Source organism: Heliconius melpomene, chromosome 18, assembly GCF_056956725.1.
Source record: "Heliconius melpomene rosina isolate 202511_hmr_F chromosome 18, ASM5695672v1, whole genome shotgun sequence".
Lineage (NCBI taxonomy): Eukaryota > Metazoa > Arthropoda > Insecta > Lepidoptera > Nymphalidae > Heliconius > Heliconius melpomene.
This window is the reverse complement of record NC_140406.1, coordinates 14,704,119-14,723,561: the sequence shown is the minus strand read 5'-3', so window position 1 is coordinate 14,723,561 and position 19,443 is coordinate 14,704,119. Positions and strand designations below refer to the sequence as shown.

At 32.0% G+C, this 19,443-nt stretch overlaps 2 protein-coding genes across 8 annotated transcripts in view; one reads left to right on the top strand and one right to left on the bottom strand.

Annotated features, from left to right (window-relative positions):
- LOC146529675 (uncharacterized) overlaps positions 1-9,594 on the bottom strand; it is a 42,608-nt gene extending 33,014 nt beyond the window's left edge. For 6 of the 7 annotated variants that reach the window (XM_085201427.1, XM_085201428.1, XM_085201429.1 and 3 more), the window contains exons 1-2: positions 9,374-9,594; positions 6,533-6,651 (exon numbers count right to left, since the gene is read on the bottom strand). In XM_085201427.1, the coding sequence (XP_085057553.1) occupies positions 6,533-6,592 (60 nt within the window). In that variant the 5' untranslated portion in view covers positions 6,593-6,651; positions 9,374-9,594. The remainder of the gene's footprint in view (positions 1-6,532; positions 6,652-9,373) is intronic. The other variant, XM_085201431.1, reaches the window with a different exon arrangement.
- Positions 9,595-14,034: 4,440 nt separating this feature from the next.
- LOC146529674 (uncharacterized) lies at positions 14,035-18,814 on the top strand. The gene is made up of 2 exons (XM_085202004.1): positions 14,035-14,141; positions 15,074-18,814. The coding sequence occupies exons 1-2, from the start codon at positions 14,114-14,116 to the stop codon at positions 18,454-18,456; spliced, it is 3,411 nt and encodes a 1,136-aa protein (XP_085058130.1). The 5' UTR covers positions 14,035-14,113; the 3' UTR covers positions 18,457-18,814.
- The last annotated feature ends 629 nt before the right edge of the window (positions 18,815-19,443 follow it).

The window sequence follows — 19,443 nt, the reverse complement described above, 5'->3', positions numbered from 1 at the left end:
TTTAATTAAAATTATATTTTAATTACCCTAGTAGTAGCCCTAGACCCTGACTGTGATAAGTACGCCTTGGACTAATGAATTAAAATACAATTTTCATTTCAACTATTATAAACAGGAAACTGTTTTAAGAAATTAAATAAACAAAGTCGGTATCGTAAATAGGTATCTGGTAAACTCTGGCCTTGGTAGTTGGCACCTCTTCTACTTATATACACTTATATTTTTAGATATACATATAATACGTATCTATAATATATAAACATTCAGGGGTACAAGTTTATTGTTTTCTTCGCTCATAGTGTTCTGACACTCCCTTATGCGAAGCGACGTTACTACGTGTTGAGTGGAGAAATAAAAAAATATTAATATAGTAAATTTTAGTATTTTTTCAAGCAATGAAACTTATACCTTTTTCTTTTACAGTCAAACAAATCCCAACCAGGTACGGTGCTGGTGGCGTCCATATAATTACGTAGGTACGTACACTGTCCAGTCCATGCTTTCCAGAATTGTCTGTTTATTTGTTTCACGCGAGGGCAAATCTTGCTTTATGTTCTCTATATAAATAATCATCCTAATTTGTCTCTATCAAACATTTTCTCGTGAATCTATGTAAAATTAATGGTTGTACTTATTCAACGTAAACAAGTATAACGTTATCCATTTGTCGGGTCGTGACGGGTCACGGGCCCCGTGCCGGGGTACTGGGGGTACTGGGGGCCCACCACCAGATCAAAAACCAGATCTTCGTAAATAAGCATCAGCTCCATACTTCGCACTAAAATTTATTTTGAATTTGTTAACAACAGTAATGTTGAGTTTTTATTCTGGCTTAATTAAACCTTATGTATCTTGTAAAATTTTAGAACATCCCACTTTAGACAGGGTAAGCAAGGATAACCTAGCATTAACAATATTTCGAGTTGAGTGGCGGTGCTTAACGCAGCTCTGTTTCTTGCTTATTGTGTGTAGGTGAGTGAGAATCAAACCCAAAGTCATTCATTACGTTTATAGATAGATATAGATAAAGTAAAACAGCATAAATGTAATAAAGCTAAATCCTTTAATTAAAATCTAGATTTGCTGCATAAATCACAACAGAGAAATAGTTCTAATTTACGGTTATGGTTATTTCTCTAATCTTTATTTCTTTAATATATTTGTAGATATAATATTACCGTATTACAGACGCGTGGATCATAAATTAAAACGTAACCAGCTCTGTTCATTCATCTATTATAGTATTATGAATTTGCTCGGTTAAACGCCCTAATCTCAGGAACTGCTGTTTCGAATAAAACTTAAAGTAATGAAAATTAAAATATGAAATATTTCGTTGCCCCAAGTGGAAATCGAACCCGCATTGACAGCTTTTGACAATTATCATGAAATGAGAGCAAACCTATTAATAAGACATTTTTAAAAATCACTCTTCCAAGTCAGAATCAAACTCACAACCATCGTTTATACAGTAAAACGTGTGCCTCTAAGCCACAACGTCAAACTACAAAAAAACATGAAGTTTAGCAAGAAGTAGAACGGAAAAAGAAGAACTCTTTCCGTTCTATTTAGTAATAGTTGAAAAAATATCTATTTTTAATCCACTAGAGTTCCGATTTTAGTATAACCAAATTAACAAGACCTTGATCGTACTGACTTTGATCTCTGCACACTTTTTAAAGCAACCTGTGACCGTTCAACGTTCCTTTATATTCTCCATTTATCATCTCTATTAATAATATTTCAAACTTTGTTTTATCAATGGCCTGTTCGCACGTTAGAATAAGAGACTTGTTTTTTCAGATTTATTCGTATTTTGTATTTTTTTTTATGGTTCTGTGCAATTTTTTTTTCATTAACATTGCTATCCTGTTTGTCGAACTGTCTGTTACACTTTAACCCCTAACTCACTGAATCATTTCATCATCATCAGTATCACATCAACATCAGTCGATATTAAATTTAGTACAGCGATAGAGTTAATTTTGGGATAAGCTAACTACATAGCTAGCTAGCAACATATGTAATAGACATATATATTAATATAAGAGTAAAAAATAACATGAAAGATATGCATATAAGAAAGGAAAACCTCGGTCTAGATAGACATACATAACAATAGGTTTGAAGGTAGAGAAATCTTAAGATCATTCATTGATTATAATTTATTAATGAAAATAGCATCTTAAGATCAATCTCAGAGTTGAGAGTGATTTTAAAATACGGAATAATTTACGAACATTATGTTTTGTGTTACTACGAGTATATCAAGAAAGTGAAAAATAAACATTTCTCCAAGTTCTTCCCAAAATCACCGCAATAAATTGTGCAGGTACTTTCTTCACCATGACGACGTCATCAGTTTACGTTTAACGATATTTTAAATGCTTTGTAGTTTAGTTTAAAATATAGAGTTCTATTTGGGTCAGTGACTCTCATGCTAAACACATTAAATAGAATTCTAAATATTTTCATAATATTTGAGTTCGAACTGGTAAAGCTAGTAGAAATAATTATAACAGCTTCATTCTCCACCAATAGGTTCTCCACCAATATTCATCCTTTATTTTAACTTCTTGTTTTTTTTCACCTCTCAAAATAAGTTTTAACATTAAGTCTTAACTTTCTGCCTACTCTGCTATAATCAAAATACAGCAGTAAGCTGAAAAAACCAAAATTCACCAAAAAGAAAATTCCTCTTCTCCAAAAAAACTAAAAAGAAAATTCTTCTTCCCCATATAACGATATATGAACATTCCGAAATTCCTAGATAAGAAAAACACAGTATCAGGCCAACACAATTTGATATACGACTGAACTAGCATTGAACCCGTAACGAACGAGATGTATGTGTAATGAAACGGCCGTAAACTGAGCGGTGACGTCATGGGTAAGGATGTGTGTATACTAGGAGTAAATTATAATTTATATTATTTTGACATTGTTGTTACCAGAACGAGGAAACGATGATAATTCTTTTCCCATAGTGGGAATCGAACCTGTAGCCGTCAATTTAACCATTGCACTACGGTTTTAAATTACAATAATAAAAACTTTTTGAGGCCAGTCGTGGCTTCGTAGCAAAGTGTGACTGTAAAATCGACTGGTTGGGATTCGATCACCACTCGAGGAAATTAAATATTTAATTAAAATGTATATTTACATTCGCCATTCAACACGCCTCCAGAATTCAGCCGTAAGTGAGGAACGGAGTTCCACCAGGTTCCCTCTGTCTACCTTCTATTTCCTCTAATGAAGAAGAACGTGCTCAGGTAGTAGGTGTGTAGAGAAAATTATAATTTATGAAGAAAGAGAAACAAGGGCAGACTTCGGTTGACCTACGACACAAAACCACAATATCGATGATACTAGTGGAAGGTCCTAGGCATGAGGTCATCCCGGAGGGCAAGTTCGATGGTAGTGGACAAGGCCAAATATATAAACAGACCGTATAGTTCGGTTGCTTATTGCTAACCTATGTTAAGAAAAGCATTAATTTACGAAGAAATATTCACATTTACATGATAAAATATCAATTTTACAACGATTCACTATTAAATCTTAACCCATAGCTGTGTGCGTCAATTCACAGTTTATAAAAAACATAGAGACTTCATTCAAGCCATAGATAAACGCCTACAAATTTATAAATTGACTATAATATATAAAATCAATGCTAACTATTTTTGTTCGCGCAATAAAAACAAATATATAGAATTTTCTACGTAGTTTTTTTCATCATTTACTTCAAGATTCAATGTGATGAAAGATTTACTAGGCACCTGCTGTTAGCCCTTTTACACGTTTTATGGCATACTCGTGTTATTCGGTTTGTTTGTGGGATTTTATTTGTGGTTGGTATAGTTATCGTGTATTTACAGATAGTGGTGGATTAGGTGATGAAGTGTTGTAGAAGTACCTTGAAATAAGAAGATAACAGAAAATTTAAGTAGAAGTCGCTTTAGATTTTATTAAAATATATTATCTAATGAGATAAAATAGATAGTTTACCTAATTTTAATATTTTCTAGGCAGGTTTTAAGGAAAATCTGATTGAAAATGCCAGTACTGAATAAAAACGTCTAATAAATCAGCACATTCTATGACTATATATTATGTGATGGTTGTAGGTTCGATTCCCACTCAGGACATTGAATAATTTTAATTGTTCTCGTACACACAAACACGTTAAAACACATATGTCTCTAAGATTGGAGGAAAAATGGAGATCAGAGCAATTTAATCATTTTATAAGATTATCTAAACCTTTCCATAGATAGAGCAATAAAACCCACAGATTTTACATAAAATTCATATTACAAATAGAAAACAATAGGCACACATGTAGGCCAAATCCTACAATCCTACAGCTAGAGAAACGGTGTCAACGAACTAATGATAATTGGACGCTGCGAGACAATGTCTGGTCGACGCGTGACATCTTTTATTCATACCAGACCCTTCTTAATCGTACACTGGCTCGTGGCTGGCAGTTCTGTTTATCCCTTAGTAAAATAGACTAGAAAATTGTTTTTGGTTTCCGATTTGAAATAGTGGATTTTTTTAGCTTTATGCTACATCGTTTGTAGCAGGATAGGCGGAGTGAATCTAGTGTTAAGGCACTCCGTTTTACACGCACCGCTCAAGTTTTGGATATACTGCCGGCCCAGTGCTTCATTGCTTATCAAAGGGAGAAAATGAAAGTAATTCACTCCGAGCGTTCAGGAAAAATCTAGATTCTTTTTTTATTTTTTTTTTATGGAAAAAGGACAAGGCAAACGAGCGTTCGGGTCACCTGATGATGATCACCGCCGCCCACGACCCCGTGCAGCACCGGAGGAGCTACAGGAGCATTACCGGCCTTTGAGGTGGAGATAGACGCGCTTTTTGAAGGTACCCATATCGTACCGACCTGGAAACACTGCCGCGGGTAGGCCATTCCACAGTTCGGTGGCGCGTGGAAGGAAATTTCTACGAAACCGCACAGTAGTGGAGTGCCACGTATCCAGGTGGTGTGGATGGTATTTAAGTTTGAACTTGATTAGATTAACTTGAACGTTGAAATTGGCTGCCCAACAAATAGTATAATAATAATATATTACAAGTTGAAGGCACATAACAATATTCATTAGGATTTTCCGTTTCAATTCGCGTAAGATAAGGGAGATACATCTTAATTATGTATAGGAAAAGCCCACCAAGCTTCCCTCTAGAACAGACGCTGACAGAACCGGATGCTGACTCATTACGTTCCATTTGTTGAATAAATAAATGAAAAATCGTCAGTTCGTTTAACTTCTTACTCTACTATTGGTTTATATTTTTACATATTTTTTTATTTCTATAGATATTTCATTATATATATTTATATATGCATAAAGCCCTCGTGATGCAGTAGCAGTCGAACTGTATAAACGACAATAGTGGATTCAATTCTTATTCAGGAAAAAATTAGCTTCATTTTCCACATTCTGTAAGCAAGTCTCCAAAATTGACTGAAAAGTGGGACTACTCTGTTATAAACTGGATACAGCGTGAATTAAAAAAAAAGGAGATATGAACTTTAGGAGTATTGTATATTGAGTGGCGGAACTCAACGCCGCGCTTCGCCATTGTTTCCAGAGGGAAGAAACGCAAATATTAATAAATAATAATTCATTTTCCCGAGTGGGAATCCTATCCACAATCGTCGAGCTTACAGTCACATATTTATACGTACAGACAACATATAAAAGTAACATAGTGTACCCCTAGGCATTAATTTTTCTGCTACTAAGCCACAAGTTCAGATTATAATTTCAAAGAGTAAAGTGATGGTATAGGGTAATAGGTCAATTGTATGAGTTCACAATCTTTTATTCATCCCTCCATGCATATTTGTATTGAGGGCATACACGACTGATTACATCTCATTAATTTACCAAGAAAGGAAATATGTTGAAAAATTATGTAAGTTTATATCTGAGTGACTGACAGTGAGAACATCGCGGCGTAGAACGCTGAAATACATATAGGTTTCTCTACTAAAAACGACAGTTCACAACCTATACTACTACTAGAAGTAACACTATTTTTTCATTTTCATTTAGACTTTTTTATTTTCTGTTATACCAACCATAATTCCAATGGTTCAATAAAATATATATTCTAATAATTTAATTTTTAATTACTTTATTCGCAATTATTTAAGTGAAAATATTAATTGGTTTATATAGTAAAAGTTAGAAAGAAAGAAAGAGAAAAATAGAATTTATATACAAAAATCTTATATTTTTGACATATAATTATATACATACACATTTACATATAAATGTATGTACAGTTTAAATTTGTCTAAAACATAAATAAATATATACAAAAAAATAAGTGTGTAATTATAATACAGTGCCTCTATTGAATTTAAATGTAGCCATAGTATCCATGTCTGACATAAAAATTTACATATAAAGGAATCGAACTTAGGACCCATAGTTTTAGTATTGTTAATAATTATGTTATATAATAATTTAATATGTAATATAATAGTTATTACGGGAAAGTTTCGTGATGTACGAAGTGTGGGCATAGTCCGCGCTATATGTGTATTGTACATGGCCGCGCTGTAACTGTCTTCTAATATTCTTTTGCAGGTCTAACAGGCCGACGTTTGTTCTGAAACAAACATTTCTATTTTTTGTTATGGTGAAAATTGTTTTTGTAAGTAAGATATGGTAGACAAATTGAGGCGAACAGTTCCGTCACTGCTTACGTAATGTCTTGAAAAATTAAGCGAAAAGTGGGTAATGGAAAGTCTTAAAAAAAGTCTTATGTTAATATTATTTTGTTCTTTTTAATATTACATATCTCCAATATTGCAATATTACATATAATATGTGTAAAGGCTGTCGTGGCTTAACGGCACAAGTGAGTGTAAACGCGCCGGTTGCGGGTACGATTCCCACTCAGGAGAATGCATATTTTTTACTCTATGTAATATAGCGTGAATCTGCATCACTAATAATTGCGTTAAAAGCATCGTATTAGCTATGGAGAACCTAATTTCAACGAACAAAAGAACTTCTATAATACGATTGTGTGAACTTTACCAATTATACGAAAAAGTTTTCTTTTAAATCATCACAAATTGTATGTATGTTACCATACGTTTTATTGTAGACATTGTCCAGATCTTGTTTTTACACTGCACTATAAAATAGCTGTGTTCATTAGAAATGGGTTATACGTTTAAGTCTTGAGGCCATTGTGGCACAGTGCTATGAACTGTAAGTTGGCTGTGGGTTCGATTTCTGTACTTAAACCTATAAAATTAATTTCTAATAATAGTTATTGTAGAACTTGATAAAAATATTTGCATAGTATTGGGAGCCGTTTAAATGAAAAGTTAAAATTTTCAAGGGAACTAAAATTATATATATTAAAATATTTTAGTACTTTATACTTATAATTTTAAAACTTTATATTCTGATAGTTTATAAAAAATATATTTAGTTTCTTGGGTAAAGGTGTAAATGAAAGTTCGTGTTTGATAACATAACCTACCTAGCACCTATGTACTTGTCTAGCTGATTTCGACTCTACAATAACATTTAAGGCATATTCAGAGACGTCAATTAGTGTTTAATTGTCTATAAAATTGATACTAGGGTATTTATTTTAACCCGCTTTCTAATACTATACCGCTAAGGTGATTGTTTTTGTGCTACAGTCAAACTTAAGTATATTTTGGTATATATTTATGTAATATAAAACGGATTATTATGTAATTATAATCTTTTTAGCTTCACGCTGTATCCCTGATATAGCGGGTTACGTAGAGGGAACCTCGTATTAAGATCCCCACTTTCCGTCATTCGAAGTGTTGCGTATTGAGGGGGAACTCAACGAAATGAAAATGTTAAATATTTCAAATCTCCTAGAGTGAATCGAACCCACACCATTCACATCTACAGTCATACACTTATGCTACTGTGCCTCGGTGGCCTCAGTTTTTTATTAACAGTATAAAACAAAAATTATAGTGAAAATACTATACTTTTATAAATATATTGAAGTATATTTTACAGAAAACTCGTGAAAATGTAACAGCATATTTTACGACCAACTTGAAAGGAAATAGAACAGGCTGGCAAAGCTTTTGTATAGGACCAGCCATTCCAGGACTTTGCAAATAAAAAAAGAAAATAAAATGAACGGGCACAAGTATAGTGATTAGGGTTCCTTTCAATAATATCAGGAGTTTTATATTTTTTAATACTATGTCATATATAAATTATTAATATTTATTAAATTATACTGTGACAACATAAGTATATATAAAAAATATTGTTTATCTTTAACTATTATAAGGGCATAGGCCTTCATATATAGATATGAGACTATAGAAATACAAATTACAATTGAGGCCAGTCGTGGCGCAGTAAACGCGACAGGTTGTGGGTTCGATTTCCACTTTAGAAAATTAAATATTTAATATTTCCATTTTCTCGCTCTGGTAACCGGTTACGCCGTTGTACACGTAATATCTCCAGAATTCTATGGAAAGTGGAGGAACGGAAATATTTTAATCGGAACGGAATGTCTACAATAGGTTCTCAGTTTCCCTCTGCCTATGTTGCTATGTGCGGGATAGCGCGTAAAACTAAAAAAAAACTGAATATTTCAACGAAATAAACACGATATATTTAGTTTCTTTTTAATATTAAAGAACTTATACATTTTTCATTATGTATTAAAATTTAAACTTAAACAAATTGAAATATGTATTAAGATCTTACAAAAAAATATATATATTCTAATTATGAAAATTACGAGAAATTTATTTTAATTACGTAATATCTGTCATACATTAAGGGAGCCGCATCATCGTCGTCGTAGCGCAGCGACACCACGTGTGACTATAAACGCGACAGATGTAGGTTCGACTCCCATCCGGGGGAACGAATCTAGTAATAATACAACGGACGGTATTGAGTTCTGCCACTTAACACTCAATGTCTCGAGAATTAAAAAACTATGAGGCTATCGTGGCTTACTGATAAAGTATTTCATTTTATTGTATGTGAAATGATCGTTAGCTCAATTATAATATAGTTAAATATTAATCCATAATAAATAAATAAATAAATTTTCGCTTATCTAGTCTTAGAATAGAACTATATAGAGATGCTTTAGTTTAAACATTAGAAAAATATCAATAATTCTATATGCCTACTTAAAAAAAAACTTAAAATGCAAAACATTTACATAATAAATAATTTTAATATTTCTAATCAATCATTACAACTACTTAAAAAATATAAAACAACTACCATGCTATAATAATAATAAAAAACACAAATAAATCCACTACAAATAAACAAAAATAACAAATTACCTTAATAACAAAAACAATTCGACGTCGTCGATCACCACAAAAACACAAACACAAACACGCACTGAACTTAGAAAATTTTACATACAAACTTTATACAACTTTCATCGAACCGCAAACCACAGTACTAGACGTTTTCACTTAAGAAATTACCACGAAGCCAACACGTCCTCGTAGAAAGTGTACGGTACCGTTGGCATCGCGTTTTCAACTGGCTAAAATTAACGTGATCGAGATGCAGGGCCGGCGTTGACTGACCGATATTTAAAATGAGATAATTTCTTATACTTATGTGTTTTATTTTTTTTTTATGTAGGAATTATTTTTATATTTTTGTATCGTTAGGCATCTTCCATCGTTTTCCAGTGGAGCGGTGTTTAAGTGTCAGTGGGTTTGAATCACAGTTGGGTAATTAATTATTTTCATTTACCTATTTTCATAGAACAATAAATTCTGACTGTGAGATACAAATAAATTTCGCGGTAATCGAACCTGTAATCACTACAGTAGCTTACATTATTATATCGAACTATTCGTTGCTTTTGCGGAAATCTCTAACGAACGAACGTGGTTCTTAGTGTATGTTTATAGCTGAGCTTCATCCTAGCTTTCATTCATAAGTAGGTTTCATTCATGATTATTGGGAAAAGAGTGTCTTAACACTCCCCTCTGCGTACTTTGCTAAATGCGGGATACAGCGTGAAGCAAAATTACAAGAAAAAATCTTTTTAAAATAAAACGTGCGTATGTACAATATACATATTTTTAATTACTACAACGAGTTTAATTAATATTGCATGTCTATATAATGGGAATACTAGAAGTTTTTATGTCACCTAATGAAATACCATTAGTAAATAACTATGTTAATGTTTTCCATAAAATATATATGTTAAAGCCGCCGTGGCATAGTAGGACAGCATCTGACAGTAAACGCGATAGCTGTGGGTTCGATTCTTACTTAAGAACGTGAATTACTTTAATTTTCCGCTCTGGTAGATAAGGCACGGCGTAAAGTTCCGCTATTCGACATGCAATCTTTCTAAAATTAGAGAAACAAGTAAATTAACACGGGATTCCTTCTGATTACACTACTAAATGGAAAAAATAAAATAAAAAATATTTTTCAATATCAAATCAATTTGAAGCTTAATTTTACAATGAAATCAAATTAAAATCTACTTTTCATACTATAAGTTACTCGTTGCCACATTTTATCCATGCAACGATATTTTCCTACTAGTATTTAGACTATATTATTATACGATATAAATGTAATGAACATTTTTACGATCACGTTGATCTCCTCTAATCTCTAATGAATTATTTCCGCATACAAAATTAGAAAAATACGCGTATCTACGCCTTGCAGTGCGCTGGCGTCTAAAATAACTGGTTAACAGTTCAGGTAAGTATTTAAATTATAGTTTAGAATGAAAGACAAAACCCACTATTCTGAAGTTGGTAGATTAATCTTGTTATATGTATGTATCTAATTTGCATATGTAGTTAAGATTGATTGATTTAATACTAGTTCAACATATATATAGTGCATATATTAACCGTCGCCTGCAACCTCATCTGCTGGAGCTTTTCCAACATATAGCAAGGTAAGCAGAGATAACCTGCGAACCTAGTGTTAAGACACTGCGTTCCCATTAAGACACTTCCGTTCCCTTCTTACAAATTCTGAACTTCATTGCCTGTTGAGTGGAGTTACCTGCCTCGTTACCAAGGCGTGAAGCAGAAGAAAAAGTGGAATGTATTAAATGTTTCTATATCAAAGATCTTATATGATCACCCAAGGTAGTTTACCAACAAACAGTGTTAATAAGAAAACGGTAGAAGCTGAATAGGGTACGTAGGAAATAAGAAGAGATGCTTCACAAAGCAGACAATTAGTGGGCCTAGTATGAGTTAAGGTTATTATCCAGCAACACGCTATAGCTAAGATATATTAGAACGATGTTTTTTTTGCTCAACATAATGTTACGTCTATAAGCACATATTGAATGGAATAGAACAAATAACAGCATGCAATGTTATGTGGTTAAAATGTTGACATATGTAAAATCAGCTTCACGCTGTGTGCTGCACGCAGAATGGGAAGTAGAGAGAACTTAGTGTTAAAACACTTCGTTTCCCAGTTTTCTCCGAATTCTAGAGGCATTACGTATTGAGTGGCGGAACTCAACGCCGCTCTTTGCCTCGACACCAGAGCGAATAAATAAAAACTTTTTTATTTATATTAAAAAAATATATATAAATATCTAATGTTTAATATTGATTACCGTTGCGCTTACTATGTGAATTATACGTAACATATTAAATATAGTGAATAAACGAGGCATTATAAAAAAATAACAATCTAGCAACAAAATCTCAAAATCTTATCAGGTTGAAAAAGATAACTGTAACTTGTAACAAAAATATTAATAAGATAATTTAACTAGCCCTTTCATTTTAGTGTGTCGAATCGAATGTGTTTGCAAAACATTTTTGTTTTTATTACGCCTAACATAAATTAATTGTCAAAACTTATTTGTTTAAGTATTTGTGTTTGGTCCGTGGCAGCGATTTCAGGGTTATATGCTTAAAATGCTATAAAATTAGTTTGCATCAAAATTGCTATGTATTTTATGGATGAACAGCTTTACACGTAGTTAAGTGCGCCTTCAGGAGAACAAAAGACCAAGTCAAGGCTCTAGAGGCTACGGTTGTTCCTAAGTAGCTTTTCTTTGAGATTTGAGCTTTAAAACGATATTTAATACCTTTCAGCTTTTCTTGAAGTATTTTGTATAAGGTTTATATATTATTTTTTTACAAGTAATTACATATTTGACGACATCGCCATTTTTAGCTTCATTCCTGTCTCTCAATCAAGGTAGGCATGCTTGAACTAGTGGTAATACACTCTGTATTCCAATTTTCTTCCAAATTTAGGAAATTGCGTGTTGAGGAGAGTAACCTAGCGCCGTTTTAGCTTAATAGAACGCAAATAATAATTTCGACGCTGATGTTGGCTCTGAGGTGGTCCTGAGGCTGTTACCAAGAGACTCAGGTTCAAATCCCTGTTCCATGTTCAAACTTTTACGTTCTATGTATAAAATTATCAATATATATTGTATAATAGCGTGGAAAGCTTATAGAAAGAAGTATTTAAGGATTTTTATCAAATCTGTTACTTTTATCCATCCACGAAAATCACTTCCACATTCATACGCAAGTTATTTTTAATTCAGTCCCCGCTGACATTTCCGAATTGAAGACTGTAAAGGTCAGGTTTGCTTTAGTATAACTATTTAAGTTTAACTAAGTTCTGCGTCAGTCAGTCATTGACTACATTATATTATTATGGATACACTTAAATGAAATACATGTATATTTTTCAACTTCATGCTGTATTCCGTATATAGCAAGGTAGGCAGAGGAAACCCAGTGTTAAGGCACTCCATTCCCCACTTGCCATCGAATTTTCGAGACACTGTTCTACAATAAAATCTTAAAAATTATAAATACGACGGGGTTAAAAAATATAAAACATTACATTTTGTCACCCAATAATTTTAAATGAATTATTTGCGTCAATAAAAGAAATACCTATATACAATATTTACATAGTAATTCATTACCTCGAAGCAACACTAACAAAGGACTGATAAGTTTATTTCGCTCAACGGTGTTTGTCTGCCTGGTACTAAATTCCGTGTTGATTGCTTAGATTATAGATGTAAACTGTAAGCAACTTTGAACATATTATGGTAAATTAAGAAATTTTGAATTTAAAAATTTGAAAGAAATTTGAAAATTGATAAGTAGAGACTAATAATAATTCATCTGCTTCACGCTGTATCCCGCACACAGCAGGGTAGGCAGAGGGAATCTAGTGTTAAAACACTCCGTTACCCACGTTCTGCCGAATTCTAGAGGCATTGTATGTTAAGTGGCAGAACTCAACGCCGCAATAATAATAATTCTCTTGTATAATAAAAGAATATATCTATAATCGGTAGACGCGTGACGCCTAAAATACAAATCATATTATTATGTCTTCACTCTCTAGAAAGATGTTTACCTGAATCGATTTTTCCTTAGTAGGTCTGTTATATAATAAATGTTACAGACTTGACAAATCCTTGTAAGTTTGAGAAGTTTGAGAAGCTTTTCATTCTGAGATAATATTTAGTTATTTCAGTTCAGTTAAAGTTTTAAATTTGTAAAATGAATTGTACAACTAAAACAAACTAGGAAACGGAGTGTCTTAGCACTAAGTTCCTTCTCCTTACCTCCTTTGCGGTAAAAAAGGTGAAACTGTTAATATAAACAAGAGTTACAGCTTTAAATAAGCCTAAATTTAAAGTAAATGTATACTTATATAATATAATACATATTTAATTTGGTTGGATTCGATTGGAATCAATACAAAGTCTATATTTGACAGCAACACTTATACTATCACATTCAAATTTAACCAAAAAGATTGAACCAATCATTTCCAAATATAATAACTTCTTCGTTAAAATTTAAGGGTTCTCAGTTTTTGCCAAATTTGTCTCTAATTGACATATTTATATAAATATTTATATATATGTACAAAATGTATTGACCGACGCCATATTTCATTGCATAGGAAAATGCATCGATGCCCTTAGTCCTCTGCGCGGCGAGGGGATCCTCCCGGCGCGTCACTCGTGAAAGCGGTCTCTAGAAGCTAGGTCGCTTGTTTTCACATTAAAAACTAAAATGGCCCTGGAAAACCTAAAATCAACAGGTAAATGTGATTTTATATTATATTTCAGATTGAAATACCTTAAATTAGAGCTAAATTAAGTAATAAAATGGCTTATTTTCATTTCTTCACGTATTTTAGTTAATAATCGATGTTATCTTATAAGGTAGTAAGGAGCGGGTTTGTTGTTGCACTAATACTTATTACTGCCTCATATTGAGGACATTTTCACTTAATTAGGTCACGTTTGGTGCAATTTTACAGAAGCTATCTCTTGATTTTGTGGAAAGTATGCAGCTATTTCTATATTTTTATTTATATTTTTTTAGTTGTTATATATGTAATGAATATATATTTTTTTATATAATAGTAATGATTTTACTTTATTAATAACTTATGTGCGTAATATCTTATATATATCTTAAACTAAATTGTTATGATTTTTTTTTATTTTAATTATGGACTTGTATATAATTGGAAATATATTTATAAAAGATATATAATTAAAACAATTTGAAATGAAAATTCATTTTTCTTTTTTATATAAAAAAGTGATAAGATTATTAGCAAATTTTTAAAACAAAAGTATTTATTTACCTAGTTAGTTACTGTTAATATATTGATGTTTATAAGGACCTCACGTATTGCGAATTTTACTATTATATAAAAATTTATATTGTCGTATTTTTAAAGCCCATACATCGGTGTGTCGATGTATTAGTTATTTTATTTTATTTTTTGACCATTGCAAGCTGAAGTTTGGTGAGCGAAGCGATCAGGGGGCCAACCTCCTAGTAAATATATATATAATTACTGGAATAAATGGAACGCATCGTTGTTGCTAGTAATAGAATAACGTATATTTATTAATTTAAGAAAAATCTTATAAGTATACAATAAAGTTTGAACTATAAAGTTATCATTAGAATTTTGCGAACATGTATAAATGTTAAATAAATTTCAATTTGTTGCAGATGAGAAAAGTTGTATAGAGATATCCGAGGATTCAAACGATACATACAGCAGTTACGACAAGAATAATCATAAAAAATATAATACTGACATTTTAAAAGTCGATGATAGTAAAAATTCTTCCGCCACTTTTGAGACAATTTCTACAGATTATAGTAAAACTAACCCCCTGTCACCGTCAGAAAATAGCCCTTATTCAACTGACAGTGAGTGCAATTTTATAATAGAATCTGAAGCTATAGGAAGACAGCAAAAAATAGAACCCATAATGCAAAAATTAAACAATTCTAATGAATGTAATAATAACTGCAACTATGGATTCGTTGCTTCTGAAGACAATCGTCGTGTACTTGAAGGAATTAAACCTAAAAAAGACAGTTTTGAGGCAGAATATAGCAAATATTTGTTTCCAACGTTATCCTCGGACAATTTCGTCACGTCAAAATTATTTGATACAACAAAAACATCAAATGAAGAGACACATCTTAATTGCTCTGATATACCAACGCAGACAGAGCCACGAATTAATTTGATCTTGCCTCCTAAAAAACGAATAAGAGGTACTTACATGTATACAGATGTAAAAAAACACAGGCTACAGAGTAAAGAACTTGAATCTAAGGAGGAGGAAAACACAAATATTGTAGATAGATTTTTAAAACCACCTTGCAAATGCGTATATAAATGTTACAACAAAATGGACTTCAATCAAAGAGTTAAAATCTTTCAGAAATTTTCGGAAATAACTGATATTCAAAAACAGATGGATTTCCTGTTACAACATACAGAAAAATTTAAAAAAGTCAGTTGTAATATTCGGAATGTTTCGAGCAATCATCTATTTACATTTAAGTACAAGCTACCTTTAGTTTCGAAAGATATAACAGTTCCAGTTTGTAAAAAGATGTTTCTCAATACACTTATGGTAAGTGATAAGCTTATAAAAGCGGCTTGGGAAAGTTTAGAAAGTGGCAAAGAATTTACACAAAATCAGAGAGGGCGTCGTAAAAAACACAAGAAAATTGTTGTTAAAACTATGGTGAAAAGTGTACGTGACCATGTAAATTCATTTACCCCCGTTGATTCTCCATATTCCGGTGAAAATATTTCAAAATTATATCTAGATGGGACACTCAGCATTTCCCGAATGTTTCATCTGTATAATGAGTGGCTTGATCCCAATAAATATATTCGTAGGGCAAAAACTGAAAGACAATATAAAGAATTAGTAAAGAAAAATCTAGAAATAGGTTACCAAGTTTCCAATAATAATCAATATAAATTGAATGATGACTATCTTGTCCCAAAGTACGATACTTCAAATACACTAAACACTACCCAAAATAATATAAACATAACCAATGACGATGACATGGTTAATAATTATAGTCCATTGGTTCCCTGTCTCACAGATTCCAAAGATCATTTCTGTAAAGAACATGAACAGCCATCTGCCGGAGACAATCAATTTGATGCAGATATAATTACTGAACCATTAAATAATTATTCAAAATATCACAATCATAGTGCAACATCTGCTGTTATAAATTGTAATTGTATTAAAACTCCTTCTGAAAATACTCCGACTATACCCAGTAATACAATATCATCACTACAACAACTTACAACACTTACAGAAAACACGCCAAAATTATCCGACATACCATTACCATCATCAAAACTGCAGGAAAATGGAATTAAAAATGAAACCAATAATACTTGTTCCTCTCCCGAAAAAAATATAAGTAAGAAAAGTGTCAAAAACTTAAATAAACAGCGCAATGTTCCTGCCAAAGTAATGGGACAACCTTGTGAATGTATAAATAAATGTTCAAATAAGTTAAGTGAAAGTGAAAGGAAAAGTGCTTATGAAATATTTCAAGATCTAGGAGATAAACAAAAGAAAATAGATTTCATTTTAAAGCATACAGAAAAGAATAAAAAGAAAAGATGTGTAACTCGCAAACCACCCAATAATCGCCTTTATACATTTACGTATAAATTACCTAATTCAAGAGGTGCATTAATTAAAATATGCAAAAGAATGTTCCTAAATACGCTAGTTGTCAGCGACGGTACCGTTAGAGGAGCTTGGGAAAAACGCGACGAACGTAAGAAAGATAATATACCAAAAATACAAAAAATAAGTGCCCGTAAAATCGCTAAAAGTATAGTAAAAAGTGTTCGAGATCATATTAACTCATTTGTTCCCGTCGAAAGTCATTTTTTAGGGAGGCAAAGCAATAAGCTTTATTTGGATGGATCGCTAAATATTTCACGAATGTTTCAACTTTATAACATATGGTTTGATCCTAATAAATATATTCGCAAAGCAAGATCAGAAAAAAAATATAAGCAAATAATTGATAAACATTTTAGTTTAGATTTCCATCAATCAAAGAAGGACGAATGTGACCAGTGCCAGAGTTTTCGTAAGCTCACAAAACCTAATGATGAGCAAATTGGTCGACATATAATTCATACCCAAAACAATTTGAATACTTATAACAAAAAGAATCAAGATAAATTGGATGCAAGTGTTTCAAATGGAAAAATTTTGACAGCTGTTTTTGACATAGAAAAGTTGTTACCTTGCCCTAATGGACAAGAAGCACATTTCAAAAATAAAAGGAAATTATTCTGCTTCAATCTACCAATATTAAATATAATAACAAAACGTCCAGTTTGCTATATGTGGGATGAGCGCTGTGCCAAAAACGGGGCTAACGAAGTTGGTAGCTGTCTCTTTGATTTTTTAAATGCCAATATTGATGATGGCGTAAGAGAATTTCGATTTTGGTCAGAGAACGACGAAAGTAGAAATCGTGTCATATTTTGTGTATATATTGCGGTAGCTTTTAAAAATAAGGTTAATATTTATCACAATTTTCAAGTAAAAGACCATGGTCAAAACGAAATGACCAGCGTACATTCTGTTATCGAAAAAGTTTCATTAACTAAACATATATTTACAACAGAGGAGTGGAAGCATCTTGTGAATTGCATCAGAACTAATTCCCAAGAACCGTATAAAGTAGTTGAAATGACACAAGATGACTTTTATAATTTTGAGAGTCACGTTAATAATTGTAATTGGCAAAAAGATATTGAAGGCAAAACGGTATCATGGGATGATGTAAGAGAAATTTATATTTCTAGTGATGATCCTTGTAAAATTAAATTCAAATATGATTTTAATCAAGAATATGGAATAATCGACTTAAAAAGGCAATCAGAATTTCCTGAAATTTTAAAGGCTTATAATAAAATACTGCCTTTAAGCGAAGCAAAATATAATGATTTAATCAGTTTATGTGATAATGGTTTTATTCCTAAAGATTATATAGAATATTATAAATATTTGCCCTATGTTGGCCAAAATTAAAAATAAACAGAGGTTGTGATATCCTATACTCCCACAACTCAAAAAATAACTTAGTAATTAACATTTTTAAAAAAATCACTAAGAGTTTACGACATAAGGAGTTGATGTTTGTGTTCATTATTTATTTGTTAACTAATTCTTTGTATTATCTATGTATAATATTAAGATATCTAAAAATGTCCGGATGCATGGTGTACGAACCGTATTAATTGTAATAAGTATGTACGTATATATCGATGTGTAGTTTTGAAAGGATTCCTTTCATCCTAATTGTTGTGTGACGAGACTGACGTAGGAAATCTCAATTTTATCAGGTTTAATAATAACAAAAACGAATTAAATGTTACATTCTGTTTTATGTGTTTCATTAATCATTCTCGCTCTCAAAGTACCTTAATCTTACTTTCCCTAATCCCTCCTCCTAAAGCAGGCGGAATCTGTATGTAGATGGGAGCGAAGTTTCTTAACGATTAGTTCCCAGGTTCTCTCTGCCTACCCAGCCACATGCCGGATGCAGCAAATGTGGATTTTTTACCTAAAAGATTGCGTGAGTGTAGCGTTCATAAGGCAAGTTCTAATTACGCTATTATGGGCCAAAAGGAAACGTTCTAAACTCACTCATAGCTATACCACATTGAATGTGATAACAATCATAATTTCCTTCATTTTGTAGTAGCATATCGTATTGCAAAGCTTTTATGTCTTTGATTTTGTAACCAGATACTTGCAAATATACTTAAGCAACTCTGGCGCTAACGCAAATATTTAACGTGGTTTTCTTTTAAATTCAAAAATTTCTTTTATTAGCGATTTCGCTCGTGTGGTCTAATAAAAATATATATATATGGACATGAACACATGGACATTCTAAGTTCCCGTAATATAATGCAGATAACTGCATAATTATGAAGCTATAAGCTTCGATAGAAAAATTGACTATCTAATATAAAAAAAAATCAAATCGAGCCAGTAGTTCCTAATAGTAAA

Bases quoted from the DNA above. Each gene is read 5' to 3' on its own strand.
- LOC146529674 (XM_085202004.1), top strand. From the start codon at position 14,114: ATGGCCCTGGAAAACCTAAAATCAACAG. The intron at 14,142-15,073 runs GTAAATGTGATT...AATTTGTTGCAG, and splicing joins GGAAAACCTAAAATCAACAG to ATGAGAAAAGTTGTATAGAG.